This window comes from Eriocheir sinensis, chromosome 60, assembly GCF_024679095.1.
Source record: "Eriocheir sinensis breed Jianghai 21 chromosome 60, ASM2467909v1, whole genome shotgun sequence".
Lineage (NCBI taxonomy): Eukaryota > Metazoa > Arthropoda > Malacostraca > Decapoda > Varunidae > Eriocheir > Eriocheir sinensis.
Window position 1 is genome coordinate 9,446,417 of NC_066568.1, and position 18,552 is coordinate 9,464,968.

An 18,552-nucleotide genomic window follows, 5' to 3' on the forward strand; every position below is an offset into this window, starting at 1 on the left:
GTAACACTAATAAGTGTCAACATACGAAAACAGATACAAAATACTTTTTCTTCTGGGTTCCTAAATTCAGTTAGAAATACAAATACATTGAAGTTGTATTTCAATACAGTTCAAATACAAGTATAGTTGTATTCGATTCCCCGCTGGTCTGGTTTACCCTGAGCATCACTATGCATGGCTTTAATAATAGGTTGTGGGAAAACCTTTGACCAAGAAGTTGATCGATCATGCGGGCATTCCCGGGGCTGGGCGCGGACGACCCTGCGTAAAGGTCTCTGAGGGCACAGAGGCAGCACGGCAACCACTGCCTCCGCCAGAAAAGCGAGAACATTCCAGTTACGAAAAGTGTTACTCTTTACAGTAGCGGAGGTAGTAGCGTAAGGGCGCGATACACAGACAAAAACATACCGGCAACGCGCTGCTTCCGTAAATGAAGATAGTATATACTGAGTGTCCTGAAGAGACTAATCCGGGTGGAGAGGTGTTTTGGTAACTTCCCTTTGAAAGAGTTCAAGTAGGAGGAAATACAGACGAAGGAAGGCTGTTCCGGAATTTGCCAGCAAAAGAATGAGCATATATAAGGGATATGGATTACTTAAACATAAGCTAGAGTAGAAACTCGTGTGCAGCGGGGCCGCGGGGGTGGTAGAAGCATGTAGTTAGCAAGTTCAGAAGAACACTTAACATAAAAGGATCGAGCGAGAGAGAGAGAGAGAGAGAGAGAGAGAGAGAGAGAGAGAGAGAGAGAGAGAATATATCCTTCGTGATGAGAGAAAACGATAACTTTTATTTTTGAGAAGCGAGGAAGGAAGGAAGGAAGGAAGGAAGGGAGAGGAAGTTTGATAAAGATGGAGGAGGAGGAGGAGAGCAGTAAAGGGAGGATGGAAGGAGAGGATGCTTCAGTATAATAATAATAATAATAATAATATTACAAGACAATTTACAGATGTGTGTGTGTGTGTGTGTGTGTGTGTGTGTGTGTGTGGTACGAATGTTTGGCCTTACTTATCGAATTGGCTTATGTGGCTGACTGGAGAAGGAAACAGAAACAGAAACAGAGCAGTAATGTGGGTAGCATGTGGGTAGTGTCAGGCTACTCGGTGACTGAAAAATACCAGGTGGTATAGGCGGATTCGAACCCACGTCGTCCAGAACGCGGTGAATGCGGGACCGCACGTTAACCACTCAGCCACGGCCATGGTGCATGTGTGGGTTCTTTTATATATATATATATATATATCTATATATATATATATATATATATATATATATATATATATATATATATATATATATATAAGGGAGGCAGCTCAAGGGCAAGACACAAAAACAGGCACAAAAAGGCCCCCTGGACGCTGCACCAACACAAGAATGCAGAATCAAGAATGGTTGGGTTCTGTATCTCCAACCAATAGTAATGGTCTTGCTGCTCTGGACTTCTCTAATCTGTCTGGTTGTGAGCAGCTGATTCATGGACCTACACACAGTTCTGGGAACTGCCTATCATCATCGCTCGCTTCGCCTAGGTGATCTTTTGTAATATCGTTACACATTTTCCCCTCTTTCTTTGTGTGGTGCAATCAATCCTGTTATTTCTTTTCCTTTCCCCCGCGATCACAGGCTCTACTCTACTGTTTGGGCGAGTCACACACCGGAAGCGAACGATGATGGTAAGTTGAAAAGAATAATTAATATCCTTAGATGGACTTGGGCCTGTCATGTGACGCGTAGGACTGATCAGAGGTGAATGATCGATGGGGCACAATGAGAGATCGGAATATCGTGATAGTTGGTCAGGGGGGAGAGAGAGAGAGAGAGAGAGAGAGAGAGAGAGAGCAGATAGACAGGCAGACAGAAGGAAACTGGGCCCGTTTCCTGTCCCTCCCAGGTAAGGGAAATGACATCCGTCAATTTACGAGGTTTTCCCGGGAGGCGCACTCGTACTTAGCGTTGTGCATCACGTTATGGGAAGCTTTTTTTGGTTTTGTATCGCGTATAGGCTGGTGCGGGGGCCGGGCAACGTTCCATTTCCTTCCTACTCATGCCTATATGAGAGCGCGTCCCAGCGGCTCAACACAGTACGCTCGAGCAGTCCCTAACATGCGTTCACCTGCTGTCCCTCTTTCGCTTCTGGTGCTGCTGGTGCTGCTGGTCTGCTGCTGGGTGCTGCCGGGAGGCCTCGAAGCAGCCCCAAACATTATCATAGGGGGACTACATTCTAGTTCCATGAACCCGAATACAAAGACCCCTCGTCCGTAGTCAAGGAGAACTGAAGAAAGCGAAAATGCTCTACAAACGGCAAGTGCCAGCGCCAGTATCCCTGCTCTGGCGCTCGCCCTTGCTGCTGGTCAACGAGAAAGAAGCAAAAGAAAAAAAAAGTAACCAAAGACATCAATTCGAAAACAGAAAATGTGTAAATGGAGAAAAACTAATCAAAAGAAATTTCAGTGTTGCTCAAAAAAAGAAAAGAAATTACAAAGAAGCAGAAGCGAGAAAGAGAAACAGCAACTCTACCCACCATGTCGTCCGCGTAGCTTCAGCGAGTTCCAGCAGGAGGAGCGCTGCGGCCTGGCGAAGTGGAAGGGTGGAGCGTCCTTTGGAAGACCCGCCTCGCCACCAGCGTCAGTGACCGACGACCTTCGCGCCACACGCCAGGAACGCAGCAGAGAGGACCTTCCACGCGTGCAAGACGTCATGGGATCCTACAGCTCGACGCGGCGCCAGAATGCTGTTCGTCAGTCAGGAGAGAGGACCTTCCACGCGTGCAAGACGTCAAGTACTCGAGGGGGAGGGTTTTCCAGAGCATCAAGAAGTTCCTGGTTGAGTGGCTCGTTTATTTATTTATTTATATATTTATTTATGTATTTTAGAATAAAGGGAATAGGTTAAGGGCAGTAAACGAAGAAAAAACATAACAAGCTGCTCCTGCATAAGAAAACAGGAGTGGCCAAAAGAGAGGTCAGTGTCGGAGGTAGAGGTGTCTGGTTGATCCCCTCTTCGTGCCAATAAAGTTATCTCCTCAACCTGATGTCTTGTGTTACTTCTGGCTCCTGTGTTTGGTTGTTAGTGAGGCTGAAGAGCGGGGCGTTGCGTGAGGAAGGCCCACGAAGGGGTTCTTAGGAAGGCTCAGTCTGGTTCAGGGTTGGATCACACACTGATTTTTTAAAGGTCAAAAACAAATACAAATACTTGTGTGTGTGTTCGTAACCAAGTCAACTCGTGCCCCTGGCCAACTCGTAACCAAGTCAACTCGTAACCAAGTCAACTCGTGCCCCTGGCCAACTCGTAACCAAGTCAACTCGTAACCAAGTCAACTCGTGCCCCTGGCCAACTCGTAACCAAGTCAACTCGTAACCAAGTCAACTCGTAACCAAGTCAACTCGTGCCCCTGGTCAACTCGTAACCAAGTCAACTCGTGCCACTGGTCAACTCGTAACCAAGTAAACTCGTGCCCCTGGCCAACTCGTAACCAAGTCAACTCGTGCCCCTGGTCAACTCGTAACCAAGTCAACTCGTGCCCCTGGTCAACTCGTAACCAAATCAACTCGTGCCACTGGTCAACTCGTAACCAAGTCAACTCGTGCCACTGGTCAACTCGTAACCAAGTCAACTCGTGCCCCTGGCCAACTCGTAACCAAGTCAACTCGTGCCACTGGTCAACTCGTAACCAAGTCAACTCGTGCCACTGGTCAACTCGTAACCAAGTCAACCCGTGCCCTGGTCAACTCGTAACCAAGTCAACTCGTGCCACTGGTCAACTCGTAACCAAGTCAACTCGTGCCACTGGTCAACTCGTAACCAAGTCAACTCGTGCCCCTGGTCAACTCGTAACCAAGTCAACTCGTGCCACTGGTCAACTCGTAACCAAGTCAACTCGTGCCACTGGTCAACTCGTAACCAGGTCAACTGTTGCCCCTGGTCAACTCGTGCCACTGGTCAACTCGTAACCAAGTCAACTCGTGCCACTGGTCAACTCGTAACCAGGTCAACTGTTGCCCCTGGTCAACTCGTGCCACTGGTCAACTAGTAACCAAGTCAACTCGTGCCCCTGGTCAACTCGTAACCAAGTCAACTCGTGCCCCTGGTCAACTCGTAACCAAGTAAACTCGTGCCCCTGGTCAACTCGTAACCAAGTAAACTCGTGCCCCTGGTCAACTCGTAACCAAGTAAACTCGTGCCCCTGGTCAACTCGTAACCAAGTCAACTCGTAACCAAGTAAACTCGTGCCCCTGGTCAACTCGTAACCAAGTAAACTCGTGCCCCTGGTCAACTCGTAACCAAGTCAACTCGTGCCCCTGGTCAACTCGTAACCAGGTCAACTCGTGCCACTGGTCAACTCGTAACCAAGTCAACTCGTGCCACTGGTCAACTCGTAACCAAGTCAACTCGTGCCACTGGTCAACTCGTAACCAAGTCAACTCGTGCCACTGGTCAACTCGTAACCAAGTCAACTCGTGCCACTGGCCAACTCGTAACCAAGTCAACTCGTGCCACTGGTCAACTCGTAACCAAGTCAACTCGTGCCCCTGGTCAACTCGTAACCAAGTCAACTCGTGCCACTGGTCAACTCGTAACCAAGTCAACTCGTGCCCTGGTCAACTCGTAACCAGGTCAACTCGTGCCCTGGTCAACTCGTAACCAAGTCAACTCGTGCCCCTGGTCAACTCGTAACCAAGTCAACTCGTGCCCCTGGTCAACTCGTAACCAGGTCAACTCGTGCCCCTGGTCAACTCGTAACCAAGTCAACTCGTGCCCTGGTCAACTCGTAACCAAGTCAACTCGTGCCCTGGTCAACTCGTAACCAAGTCAACTCGTGCCCTGGTCAACTCGTAACCAGGTCAGCTCGTGCCCCTGGTCAACTCGTAACCAAGTCAACTCGTGCCCCTGGTCAACTCGTAACCAAGTCAACTCGTGCCCTGGTCAACTCGTAACCAGGTCAACTCGTGCCCCTGGTCAACTCGTAACCAAGTCAACTCGTGCCCTGGTCAACTCGTAACCAAGTCAACTCGTGCCCTGGTCAATTCGTAACCAGGTCAACTCGTGCCCCTGGTCAACTCGTAACCAAGTCAACTCGTGCCCTGGTCAACTCGTAACCAAGTCAACTCGTGCCCTGGTCAACTCGTAACCAGGTCAACTCGTGCCCCTGGTCAACTCGTAACTGGTTGATTTTTTTTCTATGCTCGACTGACATTGGTCGTCCGTATCGGGAGTACTTAATAGGGTTCGGGTTCACAGTATCCAAATAGTTAAGAAAACAGTTTTAGATAAAAGCTTCGTCAAGGTTACTATTATGCTCAAACAGAACTTTACCTTTAACATGATATTCTATATACAACAAGGAACCGGCTTAATTACTTTATGACACACACAATGTCTAATTATGCATAAAATTAGAGGTACACCGGAGCTTGGCTCCGGCCGGTTACTTCCACCCGGAGCCTCAGTTTGTAGGAAGTTCCGGTTCCGGCCGAAACTATCATAACATAACCGGCCGGAACCGGAACTTTTATTTTACATAATAGATGTTGTCATACTGCTTATATTTCTCAGATCTAACTTCTTGCATTTTTTCATAACCTTGATACTTCTAAATTCTTCATTTTTATTATTCTGTCAAGCTCATCTGAATGACTCAACCCGTACTGAACGCGTCCGTTGCTGACGGGTCCATTACTGGTATCCTCACCTCTGTCACTCGTGAATGGGTGACAGGTAAGGATGACAGTTCTCTTCGCCTGATTATAAAGATAAATTGACAAACAAAATATAATCTCTCTCTCTCTCTCTCTCTCTCTCTCTCTCTCTCTCTCTCTCTCTCTCTCTCTCTCTCTCTCTCTCTCTCTCTCTCTCTCTCTCTCTCTCTCTCTCTCTCTCTCTCTCTCTCCCAAGAGTACAAGTTTTCTAGATCCGTTCCTGACGGAACTCTTTGATAGTTCCAGACAGTTTCGGTTCTGGCCGGAACTTGATGTGCTCCTGGCCGACCCCTCACAGGCGGCGAGGCTCCGCTGGAGTTTTACGGTACCTCCCGAATGAGCAGCGGGAAGCGTGACTTCAGAAAAGACAGCCTTCCGAACAAACACTGCCACGGGCAGATGTAGTTAATAATACACTAGAACACGTACTAAACTCGTGCAGGCCCAAAACAGCGAGCTACTTGGCAAGAAAATAAGACATAGAGATGGATGGAACAGCAACACACCCGAGTAGCTGGCAAAAATGCGAACCCAGCGAGTGGCGACGGGCAGCGCCCACGCCTGCGCGGGAAACTCAACACAGACCATACACCCCCTCGTGGGTACGTACAGAGGCGTAATCGTGCTGCAGTGAATACAGACACGGAAAGAGTTCCTGGAGTGAGACTCATATGGACAACGCAGGCAAAGGGTGTGGGATGTAGGCACCACGCACACAAAAGAGAGAATCTGGCAACCTCACAAGCCGCCCTAAACCAGGTCACGGAAGTGACCTGGAAATGAAGTGCAAATCACGGTGCCAGCCATAGGCTGATTCACGCTGACTCTAACATTTGAGCGAGAGAAAAACCTGCCTTATCATTCTAACCGGCAAACAACGAGTCATGGAAAAGGACCATGACACTCCCTTTCTTTCCCTTCTTTCTCTTTTTTTTTGTCTCTAGTCTTTCGTTCTTCATATCGTTCTTGTCTTCCCTTTTACTTCAGCAGCTCATAGTATCCGAATTGCTCCCTCTGTACCTGCTTCGTCTCAGCTCGAGCCCTGCCATACGCCTCTTTCTACTCCTCTTGTGTGTGGGTGTGGGTGTGGGTGTGGGTGTGGGTGTGGGTGGGTGTCGTGAGCTGGGCATAGAAAGTAACGAATGTGTGTTAGAAGATAGAATACTCGGCCACCTTTTGTGAGCTACTTGTGTGAGTATGTAGGTGGGTGTGGGTGTGGGTGAGGATGTAAGTGAGGGTGGGTGTGACCGTGTGGGTGTGCCTCGTGAGCCTGGCATAAAATTAACGAATGTAAGTGTTAAGCCCGAATTGTTAAACGTACCAGCACTTCAGTTTGACTGTTCGAAAAGCCTCTCGTAGAAGTTGCCTAGATTTCCATAGACTTTCGTGACCCTCGTTATAGGATTGCTCGACTCCTGCATCTTGAACGGGAAAATCACCCATGAAAACTTGGTCAGTCTTTTCTGTGGCCTTGAAATATAGTCGCAATGGGAGCCCGTCACGTTCAAGAATATAACTTAAAAGATAGAAGACTCACGTACCTTTTTTTTCTGAGCTAGTTGTCCGTATGTGGGTGTGGGTGTAGGTGTCCGTGGTTAGGCGTGCGTGTGTGTGTGTGCATGTCCGTGATGAGTCCAAGAACCCATTAGAGATTCATGTGTTTTTAATCCATAAGCTCATGTTTCCGTAGGAGAGAGAGAGAGGAGAGAGAGAAGATAAGTAAGAGGATAAGATTTTGAGATAAAAAGGAATGGAGAGAGACATAAATAGTTGCTTGGAGAGAGAGAGAGAGAGAGAGAGAGAGAGAGAGAGAGAGAGAGAGAGAGAGAGAGAGAGAGAGAGAGAGAGAGAGAGAGAGAGAGAGAGAGAGAGAGAGAGAGAGAGAGAGAGAGAGAGAGAGAGAGAGAGAGAGAGAGAGAGAGAGGGGGGGGGGGCATGGCAGTTAACACTCCCTCGATTTCGCCACAAAAAATTCCCTTCCCCCGGTATCGTTTTGAGTCTCAGGAAATAAGACGAAACGGAAATCGTAATAATTTTCCTCGTTCTTTTCTCGGAAGTTTTTTTTTTTTTTTTTTTTTCATCACTGTTTTTTTAATTTATGTGTCTTAATTCCGCTTCTTTTCCTTTATTTATGTTTTTGTTTCCTTGTTTGTTTGTTGGTGTTTTTGTTTGTCACGCCGCTCCAGGCTTCATTTTTTTTTGTTTGTTTTATCATTTTTTTTTATATATAATTTCGTGTCCTGCAGTAAATGATTTGTGAGTGTTTTTTTTTTTTTTTTTTTTTTTACAGCTAAGGAGACAGCTCAAGGGCGTAAAGAAAAAAAAAGAAAAAAAGGCCCGCTACTCACTGCTCCCGAACAGAGGTTAAAGGAGTGTCCAAAATCAGAGGTCAATTTCGGATTACTTGTTTTTATCGTATCATCGTTTTCTCCTCCTCCTCCTCCTCCTCCTCCTCTTCCTTTTTCTCCATTTCACCTTTTCATCCTCCTCTCCTCTCCTTCCTTTTTTTTCTTGTGGCCAGTTTTCTTATTTCCTCTCTACTTTCTCCCTCACCTTCTATACCTCCCTCCCTTCCTTCTTTCCTCTCTCCCTCCCTCACTCCCTCACTCACTCCCTTCTTCCCTTCACCCAACTCAGGGATTTCCTTAATTTGTTGGATTTTCCTCTCACTCCTCTTTCGCCTCCTCCCTTTCCTCCTCCTCCTCCTCCTCCTCTTCCTCTTTTTCCATTACTTATTTTTCTCCTCCTCCTCCTCCTAATTTTTTTTTTCATATTTCATCATCTTTCTTCTTTTCCTTCTTCTTTTAGTTTTTGCAACATCTTTTACCTCACCATTTCTTGTCGTCTTTTTCATCATCATCATCACCATCATATTTTTTCTTTATTTTCTTCCATTAACGTGTTTTCATCATCATTATCTTTCTTCTTCTTTGTTTGTTTGTTTGTTTTTGTTATCATTTTTACTAAATTTGTCACTCGTTCTCATAAGCGAGCACAAGAATAAGGTATAGTCGGGGGCATACGCCAAGCTGCGCATTGCCTCGGCGCTCACCTCCGTCACAGTAGCCGTTGAGCCTTAGGCGGGGAATTACCCACCGCCCCGAGACACAGGCGGGGGTGACATCCGGGTCAGCACAGTTTCCCCTTTTATGAATTAACCCGACAGGAAAAGATTTACATAGATTTACATAGAAAATCAGACCACACAGACCCCATGGTCCAGACTAGGTGGTCTGTCCTTAAACCTAAGTGATTTTACATTAATCAGATGGCTCCAAAACGTTGCTTTTCTACTCTAGTTAATATTAAGTTGAAGGAAGTGACGGTCGAGCTTGTTTTTAAAGGAGTCAATCGTGTTACACTGGACCACTGACGGTGGGAGCTTATTCCATTCTCGCACTACAACGGCTGGGTGGCCGGGGCGCCGCTCCCCGTCATGTAAGGATGTGAATAAATAAATATTATACTAATAAATACATAATATTTAATTAGAAATACATTACACTTAATATTTATTGAAAAAACTAATACAAAACAATAATGATAATGTAAATGATAATAAAAATTAATAACTGAAATAGTGATGATATTTATAATGATAATAATAATAATAGTAATAATAATAATAATAATAATAATAATAATAATAATAATAATAATAATAATAATAATAATAATAATAATAATAATAATAATAATAATAATAATAATAATAATAATAATAATAATAATAATAATAATAATAACAACAATAATAAAAATGACAACAACAACACAGAAGAAACACACAACACTACACATTTATATTTTTACTTCCTTATACCATCGACATTCGGAACACATCGTTACGAACACACAAGATCATCATATGTCATTATTACTTTAAATAGTAGCAATAGCAGTAGCAGCAGTAGTAGTAGTAGTAGTAGTAGTAGTAGTAGTCGTTAAAGTTGTTGTATTTGTTGTTGTATTAATTTTGGATGTCGATAAATTGAAGGAAGTAGAATGGAGTATAATGAGGTAGAAAAAGGTGATCGAGAAAAAAAGAGGAAGAGGAAACAAACAAAAAAGGAGGAAATAAGAAAGCCAGGAAAGAAGGAAGAAAGGAAGGTCAAACAGAAAGCGTGAAGGAAAAGAGGAATTATTTAGACATAGATTAATGAAAGACAAATATGTACGAGATTAGGAAGGAAAGGAAAAAATAAGGGAGAAAGGGAAGGCGAAACGGCATAAAAAATGATAGGAGAGAGAGAGAGAGAGAGAGAGAGAGAGAGAGAGAGAGAGAGAGAGAGAGAGAGAGAGAGAGAGAGAGAGAGATTAAGATATACACTGATAGTAATATAATACTTTTAGGTAATACGTACAATATTACACGAACTTGTACTCTCAGTTAGATCTCTCTTTATTTATATCATTGATTTACATCTATCAGTTTGTCAATTTGTTTATTTTTTCGGTTTATTATTATTATTATTATTATTATTATTATTATTTGTATTATTAATATTAATGTTTTGATTGTTTTGACTCATATTGTTAGATATTCCTCATTTTCTTCTTCTTTTTCTCTTTTGACCATTATTATTATTATTATTAGTAGAAGTAGTAGTAGTAGTAGTAGTAGTAGTAGTAGTAGTATCATTAGTAGTAGTAGTAGTAGCAGTAGTAGTATCATTATTATTATCATTGTTATTATTATATTTTTTTTTAATATTCAACTTTATTGAATATTTATACATAACTTACATTTACAATAATACAATAAGGGCAAGAGACCGATAGAAAATTATTGGTATCATTAAAATGTGTGTGTGTGTGTGTGTGTGTGTGTGTGTGTGTGTGTGTGTGTGTGTGTGTGTGTGTGTGTGTTAGCAGCTGCCCCGGCCTTTCCGCAGGCTGCTGTGACGTGCACTTCTTAGGAAGTAAAATGTCTGTGTGTGTGTGTGTGAGAGTGTGTGTAGGTGTGCAACGCATGTGTGTGTGTGTGTGTGTGTTGAAATCCTGTTCACATTATGGCGATTTAACGCTGACTTACACACACACACACACACACACACACACACACACACACACACACACACACACATCACACCGCTCCGGTGGCTCAGTCGGTAGAGCGCTGCGAGACTTCACGGCCAAACAGGCGGCGGTTCGAGCCCCGCTCAGGCCGGATTCTTTCCGTTGACTAGGAGTGGTTACTGCTGTCCCCCTTTGAGCAAGGGTGATGGGGTGTGTGGTGTGTGAGGTCCTGGCAGTACCCAGAGATCGACGATAATGAGCACTTGCTCACGTCGTGAGGGTACTGCTGGCGAAAGCGAGTCCAACTCGTGATCAGGCCGTGGTGAATATTATTACACACACACACACACACACACACACACACACACACACACACTTACATAAAGCTATCTTCTTTAACGACAAAGCGTAATGGTTAAACTTTATTATTATTACCATTATTATTATTATTATTATTATTATTATTATTATTATCCATTTTTGTTATAATGAACATCTTTTTGAAAACATTTGGACATCTCTGCTGTCTTATTTTTTGCCTTCGTCTTTTTTTCTTCTTTTTCTTCTTTTATCTCCTTTTCTTCTTTCTCTTCCGTAATTCTTCCTTCTCCAGGTCTCCGGTTATCTCATCTTGCCAGTAATGGAGGGAAAGAGGAGGAGGAGGAGGAGGTTCAATATATTTCATTTTCAGTAGTTTCCAAATCCATTGAACTGGGAAAGAGAAAAATGAATGCATATTAATTATTTACATAATTATTCAGTGGTTTTTATTTATCTACGTTGTTTCATTCTCTCTCTCTCTCTCTCTCTCTCTCTCTCTCTCTCTCTCTCTCTCTCTCTCTCTCTCTCTCTCTCTCTCTCTCTCTCTCTCTTTAATTAAAAAGCCAAACTTACATATAACACACACACACACACACACACATACACACACTCGCTCACTCACTACACTCCTTACATTGCATTCCCTCTTCCCTTCCCGCCACTACAGTCACTACTCTACATTACACTCCCTCTCCCTTCTCTCTTATACACCCTATTCTCACACTACACACACACTCTACAGGAGGGAGCAATCCTTAAACAGCGAAGTATGTACAGTGCACTCTTTTGCTACACTCACTTTTCCTGCCATTCCACTAAATACACTTCGCTCACACTACATACACACTCTACACTCCCCTTCCTCGTCCCTCCCACTACACTTACTCTACACATACTACACTGCACTCCCTACACTACTCCACACTCCCTCTTCCTCCCCTCCTACACACGCTGCACGGTTACAAGTCAGCTCGTAACCAAGTCAACTCGTAATCAAGTCAACTCGTAACCAAGTCAACTCGTAACCAAGTCAACTCGTAACCAAGTCAACTCGTAACCAAGTCAACTCGTACATCGGTCAACTCGTAACCAAGTCAACTCGTACATCGGTCAACTCGTAACCAAGTCAACTCGTAACGCGGGCAAATCGTAACTGATTGGAATTTTGCTATGCACAACTGACATTTATAGCCTCCATGGAGAGTAACTGTTTTGAATATCTTAATAGTTAACAAAGGTTTAGGTATGAGTTAGGTCAAGGTCACTATTATGCTCAAACAAAACTTTACCTTAATATGTATTGTAGATAACAACGGGTCTGCCTAATCACTTAATCACATACGTAACTATCTAACTATGCATATACTCCTTGTTTGTGACAGTTCATAGTGATACCCTTGGCAGGAGAACACACCGCGCAGCTGAAGCCGATATTCAAAGCTTGACATATGAAGAAGGTGGCCAGGCTTGGAGGAACGAAATACTGTCAAAATACTAGCTTGTGTGAGTCAGTGAGTCTGTACTCCGGGATTGCTGGGCTGGAACTAAGAAAGACAAATCCCATAAAGCATTTCGAATCGAAGGTTACTTGCATTGACCTTCACTTCCTCCTCCCTCCACTCCCACACCACTCTTCTTCCCTCTCCCCTCCCTCCACCACACTCCCTCTTCCTTCCCTCCCGCCACACTACACTCCCTCTTCCTTCCCTCCCGCCACACTACACTCCCTCTTCCTTCCCTCCCGCCACACTACACTCCCTCTTCCTCCCCTCCCGCCACACTACACTCCCTCTCCTTTCCCTCCCGCCACACTACACTCCCTCTTCATCCCCTCCCGCCACACTACACTCCCTCTTCCTTCCCTCCCGCCACACTACACTCCCTCTCCTTTCCCTCCCGCCACACTACACTCCCTCTTCCTCCCCTCCCGCCACACTACACTCCCTCTTCCTCCCCTCCCGCCACGCCGCCACGCTCACCTGGGGTCGGCACAGGTGAAGGACACACCCGTAAACACGCACTGCAGCGCCCCGCAACACCTGACCTCCCGCGGCTCCCCGGACCGAACACTCACGAACCGACACAGCGAGTTCTCCCGACCGCAGCCCCCCGCGTCCTGTGAGAGAGAGAGAGAGAGAGAGAGAGAGAGAGAGAGAGAGAGAGAGAGAGAGAGAGAGAGAGAGAGAGAGAGAGAGATTATACACAGATATTCATGCCACACAAGTCCTGTGGTCCATACTAAGTGGTTTGCCTTTGAGCTTATGTAAAATTGCAGATCAAATGACCACCCAGACTTTGCATTTCTACTTTAGCGAATATTAAAGTGTAGTAAGTGGCAGTCGATGACGGAGAAAGATTTAAAAACATTTACAAAGATGTTCAGACCACACAGACTCTGTTGTCCGGACTACGTGGTCTGTCGCTAAATTTAAAAGCAATTTAAATAAATCGCCATTAAGTCTTTGAATCTTAGCGATTATTAAGGTGGAGGAAGTGTCGGTCGTTTGGTTTTGTTTGAGTCAGTCGTGTCGCACCGGATCACTGGAGGCGGGAGCTTATTTCATTCTCGCGTTACTACTTTGGTAAAGAAATACTATGCACTCTGAGTTTATTTATTTGCATTTAAGTTTCGTGCCATTATTTCTCGTTCCAGAAGTGTCATCGATCATTAACACTGAACTTGTCCACATGTGTAAAGTCACTGAGTATTTTGAAGAATTCGATCAGTTTTCCTCAGAGGCGACGTTTCTCAGGAGAGCAAGTTAAGAGGTCACTCAGCTCAGAGCTCTTCATAGTGAGGTTTGTTGCGCATGAAAGAGTTTATTTTTGTTTCCCTTCGGTTCACTCCTAATTTATTAATATCCTTCGTGTGGTAGGGAGACCAAAACTGTACCGCATTTTCCAAGTGGGGTCGGACTAGACCGTTGCTCAGTGGAGGTATTAGATCTTTATTCTTGGATGACAGGTCTTTTAATGAAGCCCAGCATTATTTTCGCTTTATCTATTGCATCATTGCATATGAGGTTTCAAGCGGTTTTGACACCCAGGTCCACCGCTATAAAGTTTCACGCCACACATTTTATAATCGAGCCACCTACTTTTTGTTCCAACTTGAAAAAGCTTGACACTCATCCATTCCTAGTCAAAGTGCATCTCCCATTTATCAGACAAGGGCAGCCGCTGTAAATATCATTCGCCTGCGCCACCACCGGGCTGGGGTCGTCGAAGACACCCCTGAAGAAAGTCTACCGGCGCTATAGGCAGAACCTTAAAAAAGAAATATATATAAATAAATAAATGCTGATTTTTTTTTTTTTTTATTTATTTATTTTTTTTTTTTTTTGGCTTTCCCTGTTTTGGTCTGAGAGAACAGAGTTTAAGAGTCTGAGAAGACCGAGTCTCTCTCTCTCTCTCTCTCTCTCTCTCTCTCTCTCTCTCTCTCTCTCTCTCTCTCTCTCTCTCTCTCTCTCTCTCTCTCTCTCTCTCTCTCTCTCTCTCTCTCTCTCTCTCTCTCTCTCTCTCTCTCTCTCTCTCTCTCTCTCTCTCTCTCTCTCTCCCCCCCCCCCCCCTTGCTAACCTTTCATAACGACCGCTTCTCAATTTGCAAGGTAACCAAATCACTGGACGTAGTTTATCTGGATTTTCTGAAAGCGTTTGATAAATTTCCACACCATAACTTAATTTACAATCAAGCAATTAGGTGTTGAAGGCAAAGCACACCAATGAATCGCTAATTGGTGTGAATAACAAACAACAACGAGTGGTGATTGACGGAGCTGCGGCAGAGTGGACGCCTGTTACTAGTGGTGTCCCTCAGGGCTCAGTTGTTTGTCCAGTGATGTTCATAGTTTAAATCAGTGACTTCGATGTTGGATTCACTAATTTCATTTCGAAATTTGCTGACGACACGAAGATTGGTAACTTGTCTTCTCAAAACTAGGCAAGGAAAGAATTCAAGATTTGCATAAAATTTCAGCTTGGTTTGATAGATGGGAGATGCCCTTTAATGTAGATAGGTGCAAGGTTTTTCAAGTTGGAACAAAAAATAAGAGGCTCGGTTTTGACGCAGTAAATCATGTGGAGATAATGCTCGACTTCATTAACAGAAAGTTGTCATTCAAGAATAAAGATGTAATACGTCCCCATTTGAACCCCACTTTAAATATGCGATACAGTTTTGTTCTAGGGAATTGCTAAATAAGGTGTTCAACGTCGAGCAATAAAGATGATCTCTTCCTTTCGCAGCAAACCTTACGAAACCTTAAGCTGTGCTCTATTGAGAAACGTTGCCTTCGAGGGTAGCTTATTGAACGTTTCAGAATGCTCAATGGTTTTACGAATATGAACAAATCCAATTTGTTTTTGATCGGTGACAAGTTTCGAACAAGGAATAATGGCTCAAAACTTATGTAAGCAAATAATTTACACTGCACCAAATTTTTCTTCACCAACCTTGTAGAGCGAGAAGTGTAAAAATTCTCACCTTCATCGGTCCAGTGCAACAAGATGGAGTCACTTAAAAACAAGTTCGAGCGCCACTTCCTTCACCTTAACATTCCGTGAGGCAGAATTATAATCTTGTTAACCATTAGGCCACTTGTACTATTTAGTATCACTGTCTTAAGAACAGACCAATTAGTCTGGACCATAGGGCCTGAATGGTCTAAATATCCATGTAAATATGTAAATCCCCCCCCCCCCTCTCTCTCTCTCTCTCTCTCTCTCTCTCTCTCTCTCTCTCTCTCTCTCTCTCTCTCTCTCTCTCTCTCTCTCTCTCTCTCTCTCTCTCTCTCTCTCTCTCTCTCTCTCAATATTTTTTTCTTTTACTGGACGTAGTTTACCCGGATAATCTAAGACGTTTGATAAAGTTCCACACCACAAATTAATTTACAAAGTCAAGCAGTTAAGTATTGAGGGCAAATTACACAAATGGATTGTTAATTAGTTGAGCAACAGACAACAGCGTGGTGATTAATGGGGCAGCCTCGGAGCGGGCGCCTGTCACTAGTGGTGTCCCTCAGGGCTCAGTTATTGGTCGAGTGCTGTTTATAATTTACGTCAATGACATCAATAATTTCATTTCTAAATTTGCTGACGACACGGAAATTGGAAACTCGGTCTTCTCAAACCAAGACCGAAAGCCTCCAATAAGATTTGTGTTGAATTTCAGCTCGGTTTACTGTATTGTGGATGCCCTTTAGAATATATAGAGTCACGTTCTTCGGTTTAAGTAAAAATCGGAAGTTTGATTATAAACGTGCGGTGTGAACCTTAAAGCGTTGCGTGTAAAGAGTAGCGGTGTCAAAATCGCATCAAACCTCAAATTCTACCCATAATGCGCTGACGCACCGAAGGAAGCAAACAGAACGCCTCCATTCACATAAATGCTGCATCTTGGTGGACACTTGTTAGCGTTTCCCTCAGTCTCAGGCCCATAGTCTCAAACATTTCGGGGTTCACACTCCCACGTTTGGTAAGGCTTTCGTAGAGGTTCTGTTAGCCTTTCCATGGGCAGTTTTACGAGCGTATTGATAGTCTGACAAAACTTCTACACCATGATCGTGACAAAAACTCTCAGGAGGTCTCCCTTGTTGCCTTGGAAATTGTTACTCTAAGAGAAGAACGCGTCTGAGAACACGAATCTAAAGCCTAAAGGCCAGTTCACACCAGATGCGATGCTACACTACGCACGGTATGTCGGCGAGACACGCCTACGATGCTTACTATGCGAATGTTCACACTGGAAGCGATGTCTTAGAAGCTACGTTTGAGATGTTCCAGGCAACGGCTGTCCCTCCTGCTCCCATCCCTGTAGCCTCCTCTGGGCGTACCACAATGGCACGGGTATTTTCGTGCTGCCTCTTTTCACTGCTCCATTGCTTCCAGGAATTATGTGTTTGAAAATTGAAATTGTCTTCTATAAATATAACCTCACTTTCTGGGATCAGCGCCTGGCAGACTGCTGGCAACTTCTCATTTTCTCAGTTTCCAAGCAGTGCAGGGGCTCCCCTAAACCTAAAGTCCTCCGCATGCGTGGGGTGAGCCATGTCCTTGAAATATCATGGAGGCGGCGAGCAGACAAACGATGCAAGCGATTTCATGGGCGTCGCTCGCCAAGTTTCAGATCCGGTGTGGACGGTTCCATTGACAACAACAGAAGCGGTTGAAAGCCACGTGGCGGCATGCCTCGCGTAGCGTAGCATCGCTCCCAGTGTGAGCAAGCCTTGATTAACCACCTAGTCTGTATCCCGGGACCTGTGGCCTTTAACGTCTGTGTGACTCAGTGGCCCGGCGCTCACCTTCTTCTGGTCGTAGTAGTGTTCGGGCGAGGAGCTGAAATAGCCAGGCGTCCACTTGTCGATGGGCTCGTCACGGAACTGTTGGGGGGGAGCGAGTTATTATTTATGTATAAATGAATGATTAAACGTTTTCTAATTAGTTAGGATATTATTATTTTTAAAATCATATAATATTTATTATTATTATTATTATTATTATTATTATTATTATTATTATTATTATTATTATTATTATTATTATTATTATTACTACTACTACTACTACTACTACTACTACTACTACTACTACTACTACTACTACTACTACTACTACTACTACTACTACTACTACTACTACTACTACTACTGCTACTACTACTACTACTACTACTACTACTACTACTACTTTTACTACTATTACTACTACTACTTCAACTACTGCTCTTACTACTGCTACCACTACTACTACTGCCACTGCTTTTATCTGTAGTAATAGAACCAAAACAAACACCGAGTCCCCACGTCAAACATTTGCACACACACACACACACACACACACACACACACACACACACACACACACACACACACACACACACACACACACACACACACACACACACACACACACACACAACGCCGCTCCGGTGGCTCAATCGGTAGAGGGTTGCGCTGCGAGGTTTAACGGCCAAACAGGCGGCGGTTCGAGCCCCGCTCAGGCCGGATTCTTTCGGTTGACTTGGAGTGGTTACTGTCCCCCCTTGAGCAAGGGGGATGGGGTGTGTGGTGTGTAAGGTCCTGGCAGTACCTAGAGATCGACAATAATGAGCACTTGCTCTCGTCGTGAGGGTACCTCCTGGCGAAAAGCGAGTCGAACTCGTGATCAGGCCGTGGTAAACTACACACACACACACACACACACACACACACACACACACACACACACACACACGTCACCTCCAGCTCCTAAGTGAGACAAAGATGGGAAGGTCTGTCTCTCACGGGGCCCATTGAGAGAGAGAGAGAGAGAGAGATGGGGGGAGGTCTGTGTACTGTTTTCGTCTCCATTACTACAACTCTCTCTCTCTCTCTCTCTCTCTCTCTCTCTCTCTCTCTCTCTCTCTCTCTCTCTCTCTCTCTCTCTCTCTCTCTCTCTCTCTCTCTCTCTCTCTCTCTCTCTCTCTCTCTCTCTCTCTCTCTCTCTCTCTCTCTCTCTCTCTCTCTCTCTCTCTCTCTCTCTC

The 18,552-nt window shown here is 44.4% G+C and overlaps 1 protein-coding gene and 1 long non-coding RNA gene across 5 annotated transcripts in view; one reads left to right on the forward strand and one right to left on the reverse strand.

The window, feature by feature from the left end:
• LOC126985891 (uncharacterized) overlaps positions 1 to 18,552 on the forward strand; it is a 105,390-nt gene that overhangs the window by 63,521 nt on the left and 23,317 nt on the right. The window lies entirely within an intron of this gene.
• The window catches only part of LOC126985889 (uncharacterized), a 19,377-nt gene continuing 11,340 nt past the window's right edge, over positions 10,516 to 18,552 (reverse strand). For 3 of the 4 annotated variants that reach the window (XM_050841406.1, XM_050841405.1, XM_050841407.1), the window contains 3 exons: positions 17,333 to 17,410; positions 13,013 to 13,149; positions 10,516 to 11,423 (listed from right to left, as the gene is read on the reverse strand). In XM_050841406.1, the coding sequence (XP_050697363.1) occupies positions 11,384 to 11,423; positions 13,013 to 13,149; positions 17,333 to 17,410 (255 nt within the window). In that variant the 3' untranslated portion in view covers positions 10,516 to 11,383. The remainder of the gene's footprint in view (positions 11,424 to 13,012; positions 13,150 to 17,332; positions 17,411 to 18,552) is intronic. The other variant, XM_050841408.1, reaches the window with a different exon arrangement.